At 42.6% G+C, this 22,843-nt stretch overlaps 1 protein-coding gene across 4 annotated transcripts in view; it reads right to left on the bottom strand.

Moving 5' to 3' along the window:
• The window catches only part of TACC1 (transforming acidic coiled-coil containing protein 1), a 105,055-nt gene that overhangs the window by 34,654 nt on the left and 47,558 nt on the right, over positions 1-22,843 (bottom strand). For 2 of the 4 annotated variants that reach the window (XM_053578726.1, XM_053578725.1), the window contains 3 exons: positions 9,174-10,221; positions 4,621-4,656; positions 3,311-3,371 (listed from right to left, as the gene is read on the bottom strand). In XM_053578726.1, coding sequence (XP_053434701.1) covers positions 3,311-3,371; positions 4,621-4,656; positions 9,174-10,221 — 1,145 coding nt within the window. The remainder of the gene's footprint in view (positions 1-3,310; positions 3,372-4,620; positions 4,657-9,173; positions 10,222-22,843) is intronic. The other 2 variants (XM_053578727.1, XM_053578728.1) reach the window with 1 other exon arrangement.

Here is a 22,843-nt window from a genome sequence, read left to right on the forward strand (position 1 = left end):
CTCGGGAGGCTGAGGCAAGAGAATCGCTTAAGCCCAGGAGTTGGAGGTTGCTGTGAGCTGTGTGAGGCCACAGCACTCTACCGAGGGCCATAAAGTGAGACTCTGTCTCTACAAAAAACAACTTTACAGCCTTTGTATTAACCTGGATAATACATAGGATTCATGCTTCTCCATTCTTGTGATGCTTTACTGTGTGGAACACATTATTCTTAGTAAAGCATCACAAGAATGGAGAAGTATGAATCCTATGTACTCAATTTTGATATGAGGACAATTAATGACAATGTCATGGTGGGGGTGGTGGAAGGGGAGAGCAGAGAGAGAAAGAAGGAGGGAGAGGTGGGGAAAGTAAGAGTAGAGAAAGGGAAGGAGGGAGGGGGTGGGGTCTTGGTGTGTGCCACACCTTTTGGGGGCAAGACACGATTGTAAGAGGGTCTTTTATCTAACAAATGCAATCAGTATAACCTGGTTTCCTGTACCCTCAATGAATCCCCAACAATAAAAAAAAGAAGAAAAATTTTGCAAGTTTGAAAAGTATTATCAAACAAAAGTAAATTTTTCTATCAATTTCAACAAGATTTTGTTGTACTAATTAAAAAAAAATTTTTACAGTGCAATACACGGGTTTTTTTTTTTTTTAAAGAAAAATTTTAAGGCGATGTCTGTAGCTTAGTGGGTAGGGGGCCAGCTACATGCACCAGGGCTGGTGGGTTTGAACCCCCCCTGGGCCTGCTAAAAAAACAAACAAAATAGCCAGGCATGTGGCAGGCACCTGTAGTCCCAGTTACTCAGGAGGCTAAGGCAAGAGGCTAAGGCTAAGGCAACTCTTGAGCCCCAGAGTTGGAGGTTGCTGTGAGCTGTGACACTAAGGCACTCTACTGAGGGGGACAAAGTAAGAATTTTAAAAGAAAAATTTCCTATAGTTCTTACTGTCTGTTTTTGCATAATTTGAGGGAGGTCTTTTTAGACATTTGTAATAGATGAATAATTCAGATTCCTCCTGTCTTTTTACATCTTAAACCAGTATCAAGTTGCTGGTCCAATTTGTAGAGGATAAGATAACCTTAAATTGAATTCTACTAACCAAAATGAGAGTGTATTTCTGTAATCGTAGTAACACTGAAATAAACTTTGAAAAAGACAAACAAAAGGGTCTCATTGCAATCAGATGCAAGGGTCTCATTGCAATCAGATGTGCCTGGGTTTTGGCTTTTTATTCATGTTTCCCAATTCATATGTTCATGAATGAATATTTAGTGCTACAATGTAACTAAAGTCAGCATCAATTTTATTTCTGGTTTCCATTTTTATAATTAATAATCATTAAGGAACCTTATTCATCTGTTCATCCCTCCTGTATAGATGAAATAAAGTCTTACAATAAATGTCTCTCAATTTTTTGAACCCTTTTCTAAGTAACGTGGCAAAAAGTTGATATTATCAACAATTACTTTTATTATTTATTTATTTATTTATTTATTTATTTTGAGACAGAGTTTCATTATGTCGCCCTCGGTAGAGTGCTGTGGCATCAAGCTCAGAGCAACTTCAAATTCTTGGGCTTAAGCAATTCTCTCGCCTTAGCCTCCCAAGTAGCTGGGACTACAGGTGCCTGCCACAATACCCAGCTATTTTGTTGTTGCAGTTGTCATTGTTGTTTAGCTGGCCCAGGCCGGGTTCGAACCCCCCCAGTCTATGTGGCTGGCGCCCTAACCACTGAGCAATAAGCACCAAGCCAAAAATTACTTTTCTTTTTTATTTTTTTGAGACAGCCTTAAGCTGTCACCCTAGGTAGAGTACAATGGCATCACAGCTCACAGCAACCTCCAACTCCTGGGCACAAATAAGTCTCCTGCCTCTCCCTCCCAAGTAGCTGGGACTACAGGCACCCGCCACAATGCCCGGCTATTTTTTGGTTGCAGCCGTCATTATTGTTTGGTGGGCCTGGGCTGGATTCAAACCCGCCATTTCAGGAATATGTGGCTGGTGCCTTAGCCATTTGCGCCACAGGCACCGAGCCCCCAAAATTACTTTTAATGAGCTATCATCTGATATCTCAGGTCCTATTTTGTTGAAAGCAATAAAAAAATCACCTGACTCCACATTTTGGTGATTGTAAATTGAGCTGTGATAAACAGTCTAGTGCAAATGTTCTTATAATAAGGATAACTTTTTTTTTTTTTGCAGTTTTTGGCTGGGGCCAGGTTTGAACCTGCCACCTCAGGTATATGGAGCTGGCGCCCTACTCCTTTTGAGCTACAGGTACCACCCCAAAATAACTTTTTTTTCTTCTGGGTAGATGCCCAATAATGGTACTGCAGTATCAAATAGGAGGTCTAAGGCTTTACAACTTTTTTTTTTTTTTTTTTGCAGTTTTTGGCAGGGGCTGGGTTTGAACCTGCCACCTCCGGCATATGGGGCCGGTGCCCTACCCCTTTGAGCCATAGGCACTGCCCAGACTTTACAACTTTTATATTAACCTGGATTGAGGCGGAACGCATTCTTCTTAGTAAAGCATCACAAGAATGGAGAAGCAAGATTCCAATGTACTCAATACTAATATGAAGGCAACAGATGATCTAATACTTGGTTGGGTGTAGGGGAATGAGGGAGAGGGGAGATAGGAGGGAGTTGGAGGATCACGGTGTATGGCACACCTCTTGGGGGTGGGACACAATTATAGGAAGGATTTTACCTAACAAATGCAATCACTGTAACCTAATTCTTTGTACCCTCAATGAATCCGAAACGATAAAAAGAAAAAAATCATCTGACTTTAACATGCATTTTCTAGTTATTAGAGTCAACTGCCTTCTTAGCCCTACACTGATATTTCAAATCTTCCCTTTGTTTGGTGCCGCAGAGGATTTCATACCTTGTAGTGCTGCATCTTTGTAAGATTTGGAGTGGAAATTTTAGAAAAAGAAAAGTGAAAAAAGAAGCATTGTAGGGTACATGTTAAATTTACTAAGTATAGAGTATAAATGTCTGAACACAGTAACTAAGAAAATGCAGTGAAGGCTATGTTAACCAGTTTGATTAAAATATTTCAAATGGTATATAAAACCAGCACATTGTACCCCATGATTGCATTAATGTACACAGCTACGATTTAATAATAATAATAATAATAAAAAGGAGCATTGTGAAAGAGCTATCTTGTCTTCAAGGGCCTTCCTTCTTGGATGGTTTTAGGACATTAAGAAACAAAAATCCACTACAAAGTCTTTGTGAACCACCCGCAGAGGGTTGAGAACTCCATCTGGGGGACCACTGGTCTAAGACATTCTAAAGATTGCCACAGACTTACCTGAGAACATGTATCCAAAGCAAGGGACTGAGTTTCATATTTCTTCACCTTACAGCCACTCCTGGAAAGAGAAAGAACACAAACTAACTAATTTGGAATCATACTGACAACTTTCAAGGTCTGAGATGGAGCAGAGAGCAGTGTGTGCAGACAGAAGCCAAAGCAAACAGCACCACAGCAATCGTACATCTACACACTGGGGAGGCAGAGACACCTTTTATGCCTCTGAATTGATAGGGTAAGCAAAGAATGAAAGCTGGGCTCATTCTCTGAAAAGACCACCTGGCTTGCTTCTGTGGGTTTTCAAACACCGGTACGCTGACATCTAAGGTTTTTACTTACACACCTTCAAGGGCCTTTCAGAGACAGCACAGCCTCAGCAGCTAGAGACATCTGGGTTCTTCTGATCCTCACTCAAGAGGTGTTGACGTTCATCAGAAAAATCATCACACTGGACCAGGTTCTTTAAAAATTCTTTATTGCACTAAAAGTCACACAAGTCTCGTAAGACAGCTTTAAGTCTAGACCTGTGGTCAACAGAGTGTAAAAATACAAATATCTGAGTGAACTGTTACCATTCCTGTTAGATGGGAGATGAACCACCAGGACCATGGGAAAGCCTAAAACCAGGGAAAGCTCGGATCACCTGTTATTTTTAGACTAGCACAGAATTTGTGATCACAGGACTGATTCAAATTCTGTTCTGTCTAAATAAACCTGAAATTTCCAGTAAAAATGCCACTGAACAAAAAAAAGGGGAAAAAAATTATTTGCAACTTTTTTCCTTTGTGGAAAAAAAAAGGGCAAACACAAAAGTCACCAGAATGTGCCATGATCGACAGTCCTCAGTCCTCCTTCCCTAGTGCTCTTACAGAACGCCACCCTCCACCCTCCACCACCACACTCGAATGGACTCAGCACAATTTATTACCTGCTCCAAGTCACCAGCCTTGTCCAATCAAAAAAGTCAATTGGTTTCCAATATTAAATAGCAGAACAGTCCCTCAAACCAAGGCTGTGTGATGACGTTGGGGCCAGGCCAGCTCTTGGTATTGTCAAAGCACAACGTGACACCTGCCAAGCCAGGGAGCACAAGCTCTCACACCTGAGGGGGGAAGGCCAAACCCCATTCTTCAGGTGCAGACAATTGCAAGGCTAAGCTGACCATGAAGTGGTATGTGAAATGCAAAAACCATCAGAAGATCAAACTGAGAAACAGAAGCCGACATGCTATGGAGATGGCTGGGGAAGGAGGCGAGAGGAAACTGCCAACAGTCCCAGGGACAAACAGCAGCAGCAGCAGTACTTACAACAGAAAACAGAGAAATTTCACTTGCTCAGTAGTCCTGATGCATCAACAAAATTAGAGACAGGAAAGAGACAGACAGATGGAGAAAAAAAAACCATGTAAAGACTGGATTATTTATCTCTATCTGATAGGTACAAAGCTGCACAGTTCTTTTTGTGAGGTGAAGAACAAACTAAAAATGTCATATTCATGAATGTTACATATCCCCGGTGAACGACCTGAACTATAATAGAGTCAGAGAGTGGTAGAAACACTCAGAAATTCAAATTTTGTAGATGAAAAGTATACTTCCAAATATTTGTGACTGTATAAAAACAGTATACCACTGCTGGGATGCTTACTCTAAGATGTCTAGTCATCCATCCATTCAGTGCATACATTCAATGCACATATAAAAATGTTGTTGAAAATATGTCTGGATCTCTCTACAATAGGTATGTATCACTAAAATGATTTCACACAATTTATCTTATTCAGTATGCAAAGTCCCAATCATATTATCATGTCTCAATTTTACAGAAGAATCTGAGAAGCCAATCACATGCCTCTGCTTTGAACGCAAAGCTCCTAACTCTCCACTCTCTTCTACCACCATTTACGTGCTCAGTCTTTCCTAGGAACAAAGGAATTTGCTAATCAAAATCCTAAAATTGATGGCACCCATACCTCAGTCGGTAGGGTGCCGGCCACATCACCAAGGCTGACAGGTTCAAACCCGGCCCAGGCCAGCTAAAACAAATGACAACTGCAACAATAAAAAAAAAAAAAAATAGCAGGCATTGTGGTGGGCGCCTGTAGTCCCAGCTACTTGGGAGACTGAGGCAAGAGGATCACTTAAGCCCAAGAGTTTGAGGTTGCTGTGAGCTGGGACCTCATAGCACTCTACCAAAGGTGACAGCTTGAGACTCCGTCTCAAAAAAAAAAAAAAAAAATCCCATAAAAAATTACGTAAGAAGTCTAGAATTCTTTTCTTGTAGAAAAAACAAGATGACAAGCATTTCCATTTGTGCTTTAAAAAAAAAAAAAAAAAACCAGAAAGAAAACCCTAGGCCAGGTGGGTAGCTCAGGCCTATAATCCCAGCACTCTGGCAGGCCAATGTGGGTGGATCGCCTGAGCTCATAAGTTCGAGACCAGCCTAAGCAAGAGTGAGATCCCATCTCTAAAAATGGCCAAGGGTTGTGGTGGTCACCTGTAGTCCCAGCTATTCGTGAGGCTGAGCCAAGAGGATCATTTGAGCCCAAGAGCTGGAGATTGCTGTGAGCTGTGACGCCAGGTCACTCTACCCAGTGTGACAAAGTAACTATTTCAAAAACAAAACAGAACAAAAAACCCTTTATTAGATCAAGAAGTTCAAATGACAAAAAGAGAACAGGGGGAAAATGCCACTAGGTAAGGGCAGTAAGATTCTAGACAGCATACTTTTTCCGCTGACCATAAAGCTTACAGTAAATGTCTCTCTCTTAGGCCTGGTTTTAATCTTGTCCACTGGGAATGCATGGCCTTGTGCAGAGGGAGGGCAGGCTCATCAACTCTGGTAGGCAGAAGTAGCCCATGTTTGGAAGGGGAGGGACAGAGTCAGGGCACGCCCCACACACATCCCAAGTGCTATCTAGCATCATAGGAGAAGGAGCCCATGTTTGGAGGGGAAGGACAGAGGTAGGGCAGGCCCCACACACATCCCAAGTGTTATCTAGCATCATAGGTGATTAACTTTAAAAGCCATAAAAGAGGATACCCAGTCAATAATATTTTTCAATAAATATTTAACTGTTTGTATGTAATCAAAGAACCAATCAAAGAACCTATTAATGACATTTCATTCACCTTAAACATTTTGGAGAAATGTTCTGGGGCTGGCGAAGAACTAATCAGCACACTACGTATTGTCAACTTTCTAGGTTCTAAAATCCATACCACACTTCAGTTCTTTGAACTCTGTATGAATTCCTTTCCCCTGGACTTATCTTTGCCATCTAGAGTTTTTCTGGAAAGTATTTCCCTGACTGATTTATAGTGACAACTACAAACACGGTTCTTCTCCTGCTCTCTCTTTGTATTTCATCCTCCCTGTCTCTGGTCCTTCCTAATGTCTAATTTTTACTGAAATCCCACAGGGTTGCAAAGGGATATAAGTGTAGTCACGTACCATGTAACTGTTTCTGTCGATGACAAACCACGTGTATGTTGGCAGCCCAGTAAGATAAATTCTTATCACCTGGTGATACTGCGATGACCCTGACTCTATGTAGGGCGACGCTAATATGTGTGTGCCCTAGTTTTTAACAAAAAAGTTTAAAAAGTAAACATAGCAAAATATATATATGTATTTTTTCAGACAGAGTCTCAAGTTGTCACCCTGGGTACAGTGCCGTGGCATCACAGCTCACAGCAACTTCCAACTCCTGGGCTCAAGCGATTTTCCTGCCTCCCTCTCCCAAGTAGCTGGGACTACTGGCGCCCTCCACAACACCCGCTATTTTTTGGTTGCAGCCATTATTGTTGTTTGGTGGGCCCAGGCTGGATTTGAATCCACCAGCTCATGTGTATGTGGCTGGCGCCTTAGCCGCTTGAGCCACAGGTGCAGAGCTGCAAAATATTTTTTTAATATAAAAAAGCTTATGGAATAAGGATATAAAGAAAATATTTTTGTATAGCTGTACAACGTGTTTGTGTTTTAAGTTAAATGTTACCACCAAAGTCAAAAAGCTAAACAAAAAAAAGTTTATAATATGTAATAAAACAGTTACAGTCAAGGACCAGGTACAGAGGATTACACCTGTAATCCCAGCACTTTGGGAGGCTTAGGTGGGAAGTTCACTTGAGGCTAGGAGTTTGAGACCAGCCTGGGCAACACAGCCAGACCCTGTCTCTAAAAAAAAGTTACAGTAAGCTAAATTTAATTTATTATTGAAGAAAGAGAATCTTAAATATGAATTAGTGTAGTCTATGTGTCTAGAGTTTATTAAAATCTACAGTAGTGCACAGTAACATCCTAGGGCTTCTCAGTCACTCACTCCCCACTCACTGACTCCCCAGAGCAACTTCTAGTCCCGCACAGTTGTGCCATTTTCTGTACACACTTTCCTTACCACACTTTCACTGTATCTTTTCTAGATACACAAATACTTACCAGTGTGTTACAGCTGCCTACAGTATTCAGTACAGTAACACGACACACAGGTTTGCCGAGAAGGGGCAGCAGGCTGTCCCGTGTAGACAAGGTAAGTAACAGGCTACACTGTCTAGGTTTCTGCCAGTTGCCCTCTGAGGTTCACACAACCACAAAATCGCCTAACAATGCATTTCTCAGAATGCCCCCATCGCTGCGTGACACATCACTGCATTGCAACCTACACAACTTACATTTTCTGATAAACTAATCTTATAACAAAGTTAAACTGAAACTTAACATAGAGTATGGCCTGAGGTAGTGACTCTGAGAACTCCAAAAACCCTAGCTAAAATCCATCCAGGTTTCCACGGAGAAACAAGGGAGAGGGAGGGGAAGGCAGGCAACAAAAGACTAACCAACTGGTTTAGTCGGATTTAATTGATTATTTAAATTACTCTTATTCTTGTCAGAAATCCATCTCCTAGTTCGTAAGCCAGAAACTACACACAGAGACAAGAATTCTCACCGACCTTTAGGGTTAAGTTTGTTTCCACCAAAAATCAGAGATTTTTGTTTAAGTAAAAGACATGATTGCAAGAGGGACTTTACCTAACAACTGCAATCATTGTAACCTGGCTTATTGTACCCTCAATGAATCCCCAACAATAAAAAAAAAAAAAAAAGACTTCTATAAGACCTTTTTGGAACATTTTCGACACATTACTGACGCTAGACAAGTAATTTTTAGTCTTGGAATTTTTGTTTTATCTATAGAGAATCTGAAGATGATGGGTTTGTTTTTTGTTTTTTTGTGGAGACAGAGTCTCACTTAGTTGCCCTTGGTAGAGTGCTGTGGGCTCAAGTGATCCCCTGGCCTCAGCCTCCCAAGTAGCTGGGACTACAGGCGCCCTCCACAACGCCCGGCTATTTTTAGAGACGAGGTCTTGCTCTGGCTCAGGCTGTTCTCGAATCTGTACTCAGGCAATCCACCCACCTCAGCCTCCCAGACTGCTGGGATTACAGGCGTGAGCCACCGTGACTGGCTGAAGATGGTGTTTAGCCCTGACAATTGAATTCTGTATATAAAGTAATTCCTGACAGCTCAGCTAGGATTTCTGAAAGATATCAAATCCCTATGGGGCTATCTCATCTCATACTACTCTTAAAAAAAAAACAAAAAACAAAAAGAAAAAAAAACTTCCAAAAAAAAAATCTAAGCTAAACTGAATAAGCCAAGGATTCAAATGTAAGGCAGAACTCTAAAAGGGAAATCTTTGATATTTCTGATTTCATGCAAAATAGTAAAGGCTGCAGTATAAAGTCATAAGCTTTACACGTGCCCGCTATACTTCTAAGATAAATTCAGTTCACCAAAATCAAAGCTGCCACTGCCGAACTCACAGAAGACGGAGCACGACACCCAGCACCTGTCCTCACTCACGTTATTAAACGGGACTTTGCCTTCTTGGGTGATTCTAAGACTTCGTTAACATGATTACTGGTGGTAGAACAAAAGTCACTGCTTGTTAAAGCTGTAGTTGGTTTAAAGGGATCCATGGATTCATCAAAGTTATCTGGGTCAAAGTGGTAAGAACCCTTCGAGGAGAGGGGAGGGGAGTTTTGCAGAAGGGAGTGGCTCCCAAAGGGACTGAAGCTGGGCTTGTCCCACTGACTAGCGTCTAGTAGAGAGAGAGACGCGTCTCCCGGTGGCTCTGCAGGCTGCGCTACACCCACCGGCTTGTTGATGCTGTCATTTTGTATCCTGGGAGTCAGTTTGTTACCAAGTTTCCTGCCAAGTTTCCTTGGAAGAGCCTTCTGGGCCTCTGTGTTTTCCATGTCTTCTATGAAATGAAACTCGAGTTTGAGAGATGAGTTCCTTGCCTCCTCTGACAGCTCAACCCCCAAATCACTGGTGTCACTACTGAGAGTGCCCGAGATTTCTCCTAGAAAAGAAGGGTTTGTGTTCTTGTCCAATTCTCTGATGCTGAACTGGTAGGATGTCTTGGAAAGAGATGCTCCCTCCACAGCAGTTTCAGTGTCTGAGAACTCTCCTCCAATCATTTTCTTCCTCAGAGAGACAGGTTTGGGCTTTCTTAGTTTGCTTCTCCAGGGCACAGGCTCTGGGCAGGAGTTTAAGGACTTTAGATCAGCTTCTGCCGATGGCTCGAGCATAACTCCCATACTGCCTTCTGTCATTGCCTTGTTCTGTGGGGCGTGTGATACACTGGGGGGCAAACCCTCTCCTAAGACTCCAGTTATACAGCCATGAGCTGCTTTTGTTCCAAAAGCTGCCGGGACATCTGTAGAATTCTTGGTTTCTATTGAAAATGGCCTTACAACTGAAATTTTGCTAACATCGTGTTCAGGTTCTTCTTTGAAATCCTTGACTAAGTGAGAATCAACGGCCTGCTGAGATAACTCATTTTCTGAAGGTCTAGAACAAGTGTCAGATGAGCGCTTTTCAACCACTTCATCAGCTTCTTGTGATTCTAAAACAAAATACAAAAGCATCTATTAAAGAATTATCTTTCTGGCATTCGTGGTAAATAGTCTCCACTAACTGGATTAACACAAACAAACAGCAAATTCTTCCCTTTTTGCTTTTACTGAGTATCGCTAAGGTTCAGGGAGGATGGCAGCCAGAAAGAGAACAGCTGGCACATAACCTAAAATGAGTGACATGAGTAACAAGTTTGCCAGCAGAACTTTTTAGAAGGCGGCTGAATAGATCAAGAGTCTACTGCAATATATGTAATACAGGCTAACATTGGTCTACAGGAATCTTTAGATATCAACAGCTTCAATGGGAGGATGCAGCTTGGTGCTAAAGTTCAGGAGTTCAAGTCAGAATTTTATGCAGTAAGCAGATTTGAGTCTTTAAATGTTAAAAACACAATTTAAAGCAGGGGTCATGGAAAGCCCCAAATGTACAGCCAGTTGTCAGCAGTGTCTGAAGTAAGGGCAGTCTTGTGGGACTGAGCCCTAATTTGTGGGCTGTGCACTAAATATGGATAGTGTCAGAAATGGATCCAACAGCCACACACTCAGTTGGTGTCAGAGAATGTGAGAACACACCAAATGGGAAATCTGCCTTGAAACAAACACTATCGAATAGACAGTCACTAAAGTATTTGAGACTTTTAAAAAAAATGATACTTTTAAACATTTAAGTGTTATATTTTCCACCAAAAAGATTTAAACTTATTAGAAACCATTTTATGTACTTTTCCTAAATTTCACACCTACAAAATTAATAAAGTAAAGGAATCGTTAGATATTGTTAGCAACAATTTTGAAACACAAATTCCCTTCTGTTCCTCTTCCGGACTTCTGGAACAGTTTAATTAAAGTATACTCTCAGGTACACTAAGCTGAACTGTTAAAAAACTTAACATTTGTAACTACAGACTTGCATAAATCAAGGTTCTTTCAATACAACATAACACAGACACTACTGAAGAAAACTAGATGTGGGGGAGGAAAGAGGGTAATTGGTAACCTCCCGCCCAAAGTGCACAAGACAGGGGTGCACAGCACACCCCCTGTTGAAGGGCTCAACTACAACCTGAACTTTACCTTAGAAATACAAACAATGTAACTGAATCATTTGTACCTTTGTATCAACCTGAAATTTTAAAAGACCCAAAAAGTTAGTGTATACTTTAAAATAACTGAAAGAGTGGAATGGAAGGTTCCTAACACAAAGACATGACAAATGCCTGAGGTGATGGATGCCTCAATGACCCTGATTTGATTAACTCACATTGAATGTCTATATCAAAACATCATACGTACGTACCCTACAAAGATATATAACTATTATGCACCCATAATAATGAAACATTAAAAATTTAATACAAAAAAGAAAAAAAACTAGATTTTAAGTATACTTTGATTTAGTTATTTTGTATGTTTTAATCTCATAAATCCCATTGCTTTTAAAACTAATGTTTTAAATTTTTACAACAATGTCACCTTATTTTCTTTGCAGAAAAGGTTTGACTAAAGATTTCAAAACTACAGTTAAAGGGGAAAGTACCTCTGAAAATGGTCCTATGTAAATAATTAGAAATGGACAAGCCATCTAGGAAGTGACACATGTGACTTTTTATTGAGGCAGAGTCTCACTCTGTCACCCTGGGTAGAATGCCATAGCATCATCACAGCTCACAGCAACCTCAAACTCTTGGGCTCAAGCGATCCTCTTGCCTCAGCCTCCCAAATATCTGGGACTAGTTTTTCAATTTTTAGTAGAGATGGGGTCTTGCTCTTGCTCAGGTCTCAAACTCCTGAGCTCAGGCAATCCACCCATCTCAGCCTCCCAGAGTGCTGGATGATTGTAGGAGTGAGCGACTGCACCTGTCCTACATATGACTTTTTAAAGAAAACTTCAGCATATCTCAGATGCACTCCAGACCATCCCACTGCAGGCAACAGATTTTAAGTTTAAATACATAGGTAAAGTCATTAACTTGGTGCCCAGAAAGAGCAGGTGGGTGACAACGGGAGAACTACCCTTTCCACATTCTGACAAGAAATTGCCCTAAGCCACTTCTACACCTAGAAAACTATTTTATATTAACAGATTGAGTGAAGTACAACATAATATGTGGCAGAAAGTCAATAAGGGTATTTTCCCCCATCCTTTCAGTTCCTTAAATTTTTCTTTGAATTGTTTTACTATAAATCAAACTGATGTACTAGAAGAACTTGATACCCAAATATATTAATCATGATGGATTTAGTAAAATAAATATTCCACTTCTAAACTATTGGTAATAAATGTGTACTTTCATGTAGGATTTACTCAAAGTGATATTTACCCACAAATTAATTAGACTATTTTAAATGTTATGACAGAAACTGCCCCCTTTCCTTTGCTGTAAATATGCTTTCCAATTACTTTTTTTTTTTCCTTTGATCCTTTTATAGTTTTTGACTCTACAGAGAGGTGATTCTGGGCTGGCCATGGTAGCTTTTCAAATTATGTTTGAAATGATCTGATTATTTGAATTCTACCCTGTGGAACAGAGAATAAAGTTATGTTGATTAACGACTGAAATACATTCTGAGAAACATGTTATTAGGTGATTCTGTTGCTGTGTGAACCCCAGAGGGTGAACTTACACAAACCTAGATGGTGTTCCCTACTACACAGCAAGACTACATGCCACGGCCTCCTGCTGCAGGCTGCAGACCTGTGCAGCCAGTGACTGTGCTGGACACAGTGGTAAGTGTCTGTGTATCTAAACACAGCTAGACACAGAAAAGGTGCAGTAAAAATACAGCATTATGATCTTACAGCATCATCATCATATATGCTATCAGCTGATGATGGAAACGTTGTTATAAGGTACATGACTATCCCTGTATTTTTTTTTTATTTATTTTTTTTTTTTTGTAGAGACAGAGTCTCACTGTACCGCCCTCGGTAGAGTGCCGTGGCGTTACACGGCTCACAGCAACCTCTAACTCTTGGGCTTACGCGATTCTCTCGCCTCAGCCTCCCGAGCAGCTGGGACTACAGGCGCCCGCCACAACGCCCGGCTATTTTTTTGTTGCAGTTTGGCCAGGGCTGGGCTTGAACCCACCACCCTCGGCATATGGGGCCGGCGCCCTACTCACTGAGCCACAGGCGCCGCCCTATCCCTGTATTTTTAATAGCTAAAGATTCAAATCTGTTTTCTGCATAATATCTAACCCTGGAGCTACCAGGCTGTGCTGGAGAACTGTTTCAGCACCACTCTGCATCCCTGCTTCTAAACTGTTGGTAGCTAATTGCTCTGGCCCTACAGAATGTTAACATCACATAATACACCCTGCAGCAGACCCTTGTTCTACTTAGTTCTTTCTAAATAACTTGTATTTGCATTATCCAAGTGATACAAAAAAATAACTGAGTTAAGACAGTAAGTGGATCTACATGAGACTAAGACCAGAAGACCAGGCTATGCCAAAGAAAAGTGACGGAGAAAGGAGGTACCTGAGGACTTTTCAACACCTGCAAAGTCCCACCTGTACTACCAGCGTAAGGTCCATCCAAGTCCCCATCTTAATGTCTGTGTATCTGAGCTAATGTGAGCAGGTTTCTGCCATTTGAAGCCAAATGTATCCAAACTAAAGCTGATGGAGAACTCAAGTCCAAAGACTCTGAGATTAAATGAGGCCAAACAGGCCAGCTACTGTGGCTCACAGCTGTAAGCCTAGCACTCTGGGAGGCTGAGGTAGGTGGACTACGTGAGTTTAAGACCAACTTCAGCAAGAGCAAGGCACCATCTCTACTAAAAATAGAAAAACTAGCTGAGTGTTACAGCAGGTTCCTATAGTCCCAGATCCTCGGGAGGCTGAGGCAAGAGGATAGCTTGAGCCCAGGAGTTTGAGGTTGCTGTGAGCTGTGAACTCACAGCACTCTACCCAGGGCAACAGAGTGAGACTCTATCTCAAAAACAAACAAACCAAAAAAACCCAAAACTTGGCTCGGTGCCCGTAGCACAGTGGTTACGGCGCCAGCCACATATACTGAAGTTGGTGGGTTCGAACCCAGCCCAGGCCAGCTAACCAACAATGACAACTGCAACAAAAAAAATAGCCAGATATTGCAGCAGGCGCTTATAGTCCCAGCTACTCGGGAGGGTGAAGCAAGAGAATCACTTAAGTGACTGAGTGAAAGGATTGTTCTGATGTGTTTGCATGACCATTTATATTGAATTTTTTTTTTTTTTGAGACAGAGTCTCAAGCTGTCACCTGAGTAGAGTGCCATGGCATCACAGCTCACAGCAACCTCAAACTCTTAGGCTTAAGTGATTCTCTTGCCTCAGCCTCTGAAGTAGCTGGGACCATAGGCACCCGCCACAATGCCCAGCTATTTTTCAGTTATAGTTGTCATTGTTGTTTGGCAGGCTTGTGCTGGGATTCGAACCCACCAGCTCCAGTGTATGTGGCTGGCACTTGAGCTACAGGCGCTGAGCCTATATTGAATTTTTCTGATTTTAATAAAATTAATAATAATTAAGAAAATAGTAATTTAAAAGATTAGTTGAATAATAATGGTAAGGAGGACATAAGGAACCGAGACCAAGGAGGTAGATGCTGAGGAAGGGCCGCACGCAGTCAGACCACAAAGCAGCATTGGAGCACCAGAAGTCTGCTGAACAGACAGCAGCAGAAACCTGGCCGTACAGACAAGGGCTCGTCTGGCAGCAGCACCACCGTCCCCCTGCAGGACTCTGGATAGAGGTCCCTGAGGAGGGGCTCTGTGGAAGCAGGGCTTGCCTGTCAGGAAGGGTCTGAGCTGTCTCAGGGGCTAACAGATAAGAGCAGGGGCAAGACACACCGGGACAGCACAGGCACCAGGTCGTCTGTCAGGGAGTAAGAGGAACAAGAGGAACGATCAGAAAACTCAAGCATAACAGAACTCTGATGTATAAGTTTAGCTTAGCAAATGGTTAATTTGGTGATAAGAACAAAAAAACAATAGACTCAGAGTCGGTTGTGTCACCATCTTCACATTAGGTGACTGGCCCCCCAAGCTCACTCTTTGAAACTTTCACTCTGTGCCTCCTAATCCTTTATCTCTTTCATTCCCTCACCCACTGAGCACTGGGAAAGAACTCATGGTGGAGTTTGGGGCTACAACTAATGAGAGTCAAAACCATAAACCATTATAACAGATGGTCATTACAACTACATTCTTTGCAATGTCCTCAAAGAGGCCAGAGAAGAAAAAAAACCTGCTAGAAGTGCAGGGTGAGAGACGTAGCTGGGTGATGGGCCGACATTTTCTCACACGGGATTTCAGTTGACTATGAGCTCCATATAACCCACTGCGGCATAACTGAGCACAAAGCAAATGCAATCTTAGGTCTTATTAACTGATAAGCAAAAACAGTGATGACAACAATATTAAGTTAAATGCCTTGAGGGCTTGTATGGACCAGACAATGGGCTGCTCAGAGCTCACTTGGATTATTTTATTGAGTCCAGGCAATAGTCTTAACCAGTACGCAAACCCATGTCTGTACATGGGTTAGTTGAGGGTTAGCCTGGCTGCTAAGCCGTATTTTAGATCCATCTCTGGATGGCCAGTATGGTTTCCTGATGTCCCCCTGATCAGATAACATCTGAGAGTATATATTCAATTAGATTCTGAAATCAGTTTTGAATAAGTCATCCTAAAAATCACGGACAAAAAAATGAATGCCCTTAGATAAACGCGGATCAAGACAGCATGTTTGTGAGATACACAGCCTAAAAAACTAAGAAACATTACAAGGTCTTCAAATATTTTAAGGGCAGAGATCAGAATTATTGTAGCTTTAGAGGCTAAAATGGGGATCATGAGGACTACCGTTAAGAGGGAAGCAGCAGCTTAACTAAAAATGCAATGGGTACAAAAAAGAAGCCACCTCCCTATTTACCAGGAGTAGTTCATCCGTTCATTTTACTCACAGATTTATTTAGTCATTCAACAAACACTGAGTACTTTTTATACACTGGACTCTGTGTACTGGGGAAGTAACAGCAAACAAAAGAGATGAAGTCTCAGTTTTCATGTCAAGGGAAGAAGACAGACATTGAATAATTACTGGGTGAATGGGGGAGAAATGAGGGTGGGAAAGTAGGAAGGCATTATGCCTGCAGAGTCTCGAAGGCCTTGTTGAGAATCTGGCTTAATCTTAAGAGCAAGAGGAAACAATAAAGAGTCTTTACATAGCAGGGAATATACTCAGATTTATATTTTGTTTTTCTTATTTATTTTTATTTAGTTTCCTGCGGGGGGGGGGGGGCAGAGTCTCATTACGTTGCCCTTGGTAGAGTGCTGTGCTGTCACAGCTCACAGCAACCTCAAACTCCTGGGCTTAGGCAATTCTCTTGCCTCAGCCTCCAAGGTAGCTGGATTACAGGTGCCTGGCACAATGCCTGGCTATTCTGTTGTTGTTGTTTAGCAGTCCTGGGCTGGGTTCAAACCCACCAGCCCCGGTGCATGTGGCTGGTGCCCTAACTGCTGAGCTATGGGTGTAAGCCAGATTTATATTTTGAATAGCTCACTCTAGCTGCAATGTGGAAAAGAACAGAAAGGGGGTCAGAATGGAATAAGTAAAACCATTAATATATTATTCGGGGGTGATGCTAATGAAGAGGAAGAGAAGTTATCTGGTCACAGGTGGATAAGGGACTGCAGCAGCAGGAGGTATCACAGACGATTGTTATGTTTTTAGTCTTTAAACTATTTATTCATTTTTTAATTTTAATATTTTTTTTTGAAACAGAGTCTCACTATGTCACCCTTGGTACAGTGTTCTGGCGTCACAGCTCACAGCAACTTCAAACTCTTGAGCTTAAGTGATTCTCTTGCCTCAGCCTTCCAGGTAGCTGGGACTACAGGCGCCCGCCACAACACCCGGCTATTTTTTTGATGTAGTTGTTATTGTTGTTTAGCAGGCCAGGGCAGGGTTTGAACCTGCCAGCTCTGGTGTAGGTGGCTGGTGCCTTAATCACTTAGCTACAAGCACCAAGCCATGTTTTTAGCCTTTGAAACTAGAAGATGGTGGTACCATTCAGTGGCATTCACAAAATTCTAGTAAAGGAGTTTAGGGCCTGTCGGAGCAGGGTATGAGTTTGCCCTTGGTGGGGTTGAGAGCCGTCTGACATTTTGAGATAAAGATAACTGCACAGGCAGGAGGCTCAGAAAGCAGAGTGGGGCTGGTAACAATGCCTCACAGAATTGAAGTTGTGGATGTCACTGTGATTACCAGAGGGGTGTACTGATTACTACATTAAAGATGCACATTAAAAACATGACTTGGTACCTGAAATTTGCTTCAAAAATATTTAAGCAAAATGAAAAAAAAAAAAAGAGATAGTGGAAGCAAATATGGCAAAATCTTGATAATCCTTTATCTGAGCACTGGGAATACAGAAGTTCTACTTCTATGTGTGAGTGATGTTGGAAGCTGACTGTAATTCTAAAAACTTTTTTCAAGTTACATAATTTCTCTCCCAATGTCTACTCTCTCTGATTGGCTCCTAAACATTTACCACCATTCTCCTTCATGAGATCCCTCGGCCCTAACACCCCAGTGTTCTGTGCTCTCTCCCTACAGGCCGGAGAAAACTTAAGGACAAAGGGTAACGAGCAGAGCGTTACCGAGACGCCGCTGTCAGGACCCGAGCTGTCCTTTCCCTTCCTCCTACTATCCCTACACTCACCCACTTCCCCTTTAATCCATCCCACACCTCCCAAGGAAAGTTGTCTGTGAGAACTATCTGTCCACCATTTACCGCTCTCCCATTTTCTATTTCTGCCCTGGTCTTCCAGGGAGACAACGGCAGCGCCTTCCCACTTTCTCTGTATCTGTCCACTCCTTTTACACCCTCCACGCTCTCTTCCCCATCTCCACCAGCTCCCTTCACTCTGGAGAGGGAGTGTTCACTTCCTGGTGATGGGGCAGGACTTGGGAGCTGGGGAGGAGGGAGAAGCACACCTCACAGCCTAAAACAAAAAAGCTCTAGTCAGCAGCCCTGTCCCAGCCACTGTCCCAGGACACCACCTGCTTCTGCAGATTAAGGAAGGCCAGTGGCTATGTCATCCCCTCACCCCACACCTAAGAGGCGTAGCATCAGATACGGATGGAAACAAGATTGCATGAAATAGCTTCATCCCCACTTGTTCCTGTTGCTGTCTGTGTGGTGGGAACAGAGACGTAAGCAGTATTGAGGGCGTTTCACAGGAGCTCATCTGTTACATCACCAACATGTGGTCACACCATGGTGGACTGGGGAAGGGAGACATGCCCCTCCCCTGGCTGCAGCCCCTAGCCTAAGCAGACAGCTGAGGGACAGCCACAGAGAAGGCACACTGCCCGGTCAATGAACTTGCCTAGTCTTACACCTAGTCACTCCGAGCCTGTCTTGGTCTCTTCAGTCACCAACGGGAAGCCCTAACAGGCACAGGGCGAGCATTGCTCATTTGCTTGTTAAACCAATTTGGGAAGCTGTGAGAGCACAAAACAAGATAAAAACCAAACTAACCACATCAAACAAATGTTTGGGTAGGATTTTATCTGGCATTTACACTGTCAACCAGTAAGTGTCCCAGTACCACCCTAAAACAGAACCTGGGGTTTAGTGTCATACCCAAGTAACCTTTACTGAGCCTACACATTCTCAGTAGGCTCCAGTTCCCAATCTTCCACCAACTAAGAGTTCTGGCCTCAGCTGTCAGTCCTTGCTTTTCATACTTTATGTAACTTACCTTTCCATTTTCACAAAAATTGTGTATTCCCTAGAAATCTTGTTCCAGGGCACTGAAAAGCTCTCTCCCTAGAATGGCAAGTTTGGTTCTGACGAGCACAGCATTGCCCAGTGGCTGGAGCACACAGACTGTTAGAGAACAGATCAGCAGATGAACTCAGAGCAAACACAGAGGAAATCCAAACACAGATCAACAGTTCCAGTTCTGTCGCATTTGATGCTGGTAATGAAACTCCTCCTTTCAATAATCAGCCTCCCTAAATCTAAAAGGCTGTATGAATCACCGGCAGGTGCTCTTAAAACGGTAGGTTTTTTAATGTTTATTTGGGAGAAAGACTATTCTCAAATAAAAAGAGTTCTTCCCTCCCTCTCTATGATATTTTTAAAAGAAAAGGTATGGAATGCCCAAATGTTAGGTATTGAGATAAACCACATTCTAGTTCACACTCTGGTATGCTGAAAATACACTTGGTTAAAATACAAGTTTGTGAAAAACCTTGAAAGCCTTAGAACAGTGGTTCTCAACCTTCCTAATGCCGCAATGTATTTTCATTGTTAAAAAGAGGTCCTGACCCACAGGTTGAGAAGAAAGAAAACACATTATCGCAAAATATTTTTGAAACATCAAAGGAATTTACATATACTGGAAAACTACTCTGTCAGCTGCTTTTACATGTAGAATCTCATTTAAGAGGAGATAAAACGGCAACTACTTGGAAAATTAACACTTTGGACTCGGCATCATTCTCAGATACGCCTGGCTTTTCCCTTCCAGATTTTAACTTTATGGGGAAATACTGCCTGTGAGCTCCTCTGAGATCTATCACCTCCTCTCCTTTAGCTATAGACAACCCTTTTTATGGGTTTCTAAATATCAGACATGACAATTGAGAAAGCTACTAAAATTTGGAAAAGCCTCCTGTATCTCACAGACGCACACTGACTCTCTTTCTGATCTCAAAACTCACAAACAATAATCTCATATCTAAGTGACTGTGGGGTGGGGGCTGGCCACCAGAAAGAGACCAAATGCATGATCAGAAGGTGAGGGCAAGGCTGAGACAGGCATTGTAAAAACTCTAGAACAAGGAGATTCAGAGGACTTCTGGGTGGACACTTAGAAGAACTGGGAGGTGACACCCAGTGAGGACATGGAAGCCCTGTGCCCCTCCCCAGACCCTGTCTTGTGTCTCTCTTCCATGTGGCTGTTCCTGAGCTGTTCCTGGCTATACAGTGTACAAGTAAACATAAGTAAAGGATTTTCTGAAATGTGTGTGTGTGGGGTCATTCTAGTGAATTATCAAACCTGAGGTGGGGAAGGACCAGCATCAGAATCCCCAAATTTGTAGTTAACTTGGACAGAAGTACAGGTGACCTGAGGACCAGGATTTGTGACTGGTGTGAACACAGTCTTCTAAGACTGAGACTTGAAACCTCTGAAGTCTGATGCTAACTCTAGGTAGTTAGTAGCAGAAACTAATTTGATTTATCAAATACCCAGTTGATGTTGGAGAATCGGAGAACTGCCACAGAAAAGACACCACATCCTACAAGCTATGGGTGAGCCACCAGTAAGCAGAGGAACGCAGACTATCTAAGAGTGAGGCTAAAGGCCTAGAAACTTCCTTAAGAAGCACGAAAGTCTTTTCTGACCCAAACCTAATCCCCTTCTACCCATTTTCACCACAGGACTCCCATTCCCAACCCAGCCAGCTCACCTCACCTTCTCCTTCCAAGACAGAGGAACAGGATTTACACACACACACACACACACACACACACACACACACGTAGTCGCACCTGTAGGACATCAGTCAACCATACTAGACAGCTTGTCAGTTAATTCTAGAGCGATCTTTATTAATCTCATTTCTCTTAATTCATGGGATGAACCCGAGAGAACCCAAGTTTATTTATTTATTTTTTTCATTTTTTTTTTGGCTGGGGCTGGGTTTGAACCCACCACCTCTGGCATATGGGGCCGGTGCCCTATCCCTTTGAGCCATAGGCACCGCCCGAGAACCCAAGTTTAAACTGTCTTAACTCAGATTCTTGGATCATAAATGAAGAGCTCAAGGGTTCAATACAGGATGGTATGGGGCAGCCAAGAACATTGCTCTATGTTGTCACCTCCACTGAGGGACAGGCAGTGGACAGTGGGCCAAAGCAGAGGGGCAGTCTCTGGGAACAAACCCCCCCACCCCCAGGGCATGCTTCTGAGCATTCGGAAATAAATCACGCTCAGCATTTTTTATTTTTTTGACACAGAGTGTCACTGTGTTGCCCTCGGTAGAGTGCCGTGGTGTCACAGCTCACAGCAACCTCCAACTCTTGAGCTTAAGTGATTCTCTTGCCTCAGCCTCCCGAGTAGCTGGGACTACAGGTCCCTGCCACAAATGCTCGGCTATTTTTTGGCTGCAGTTGTCATTGTTGTTTTAGCAGGCCCGGGCCAGACTTGAACCCGCCACCTTTGGTGTATGTGGCCAGCACCCTACTCACTGAGCTACGGCACCAAGCCACACACTCAGCATTTCTTCAGAGAAGAAAGGAAACAGCGCTCTCAGTGCTCACTAGGAACTGAATTGAAACTGTCACATATAACTGGCCTGAATGTAAAATAGTGCAGACACTTTGGAAAACTGTCAGTTCTTCAAAATGTTAGACTTAGAGTTACTATATGACCTTTTTCACTAGGTATATACCTAAAATAAATGAAAACATATCTCTGAGTGCAAATGTTCAAATGTTCATTGTAGCATTATTCATAATAACCCAATAGTGGAAATAATCCAGATGTCCATCAAATGATAAACAAAATATTACATATCTATATGATGGAGTATTATTCAGCAATCAAAAAGGAATGACGTTCTAATACTTGCTACAACATAGTCGAACCTTGAAAACATGGTATGTGAACAGATCCAGCCATAAAAGACTACATGTTGGCCCGGCGCCACGGCTCACGCCTATAATCCTAGCACTCTGGGAGGCCGAGGCAGGTGGATTGCTTGAGCTTAGCAGTTTGAGAGCAGCCTGAGCCAGAGAGAGACCTCGTCTCTACTAAAAATAGAAAAACTGAGGCAAGAGGATCGCTTCAGCCCAACAGTTTAAGGTTACTGTGAACTATGACACCACAGCACTCTACCTAGGGCGACAGCTTGACTATCTCAAAAAAAAAAAAAAAAGTCTATATATTACAGGATTCCACTTCCAGAATAAGCAAAGTGAATAAAACACAAGGCAGATCATTAGCTGCCTGGGACTGGGAGGTGGGACTGCTAATGGGCAAAAGCTTTCTTAGGGGGGCATAAAATGCTCTAAAAATTAGATTGGGGTAGTCATACAACTCTTGATATTATAAAAACCACTGAATTATACACCTTTTAAATGGTTGAAATGTATGGCAGGTAAACTACACCTCAATAAGACCTTTTTCCAGAGGGTAGGCACGATGGCTCACGCCTATAATCTCAGCACTTTGGGAGGCCAAGGCAGGTGGATTACCTGAGCTCACAGGTTCGAGACCAGCCAGTCGGGTATTGTAGAGGGCACTTGTAGTCCCAGTTACGTGGGAGGCTGAGACAAGAGATCGCTTGAGCCCAGGAGTTTGAAGTTGCTGTGAGCTATGACACCACGGCAGTCTACCAGGGGCAAGAAAGTGAGACTCTGTCTTAAAAATAAATAAATAAAATAAATAAATAAAATCTTTTTCCGGGGCTGGGCACAGTGTTTCATGCCTGTAATCCTAGCACTTTGGGAGGCCAAGATTGGTTGGATAGCTTGAGCTCAGGAGTTCGAGACCAGCCTGAGCAAGAGCAAGACCCTGTCTCTACTAAAAAAAGAAAAACTAGCTG

Source organism: Nycticebus coucang, chromosome 24, assembly GCF_027406575.1.
Source record: "Nycticebus coucang isolate mNycCou1 chromosome 24, mNycCou1.pri, whole genome shotgun sequence".
NCBI classification, from domain to species: Eukaryota; Metazoa; Chordata; class Mammalia; order Primates; family Lorisidae; genus Nycticebus; species Nycticebus coucang.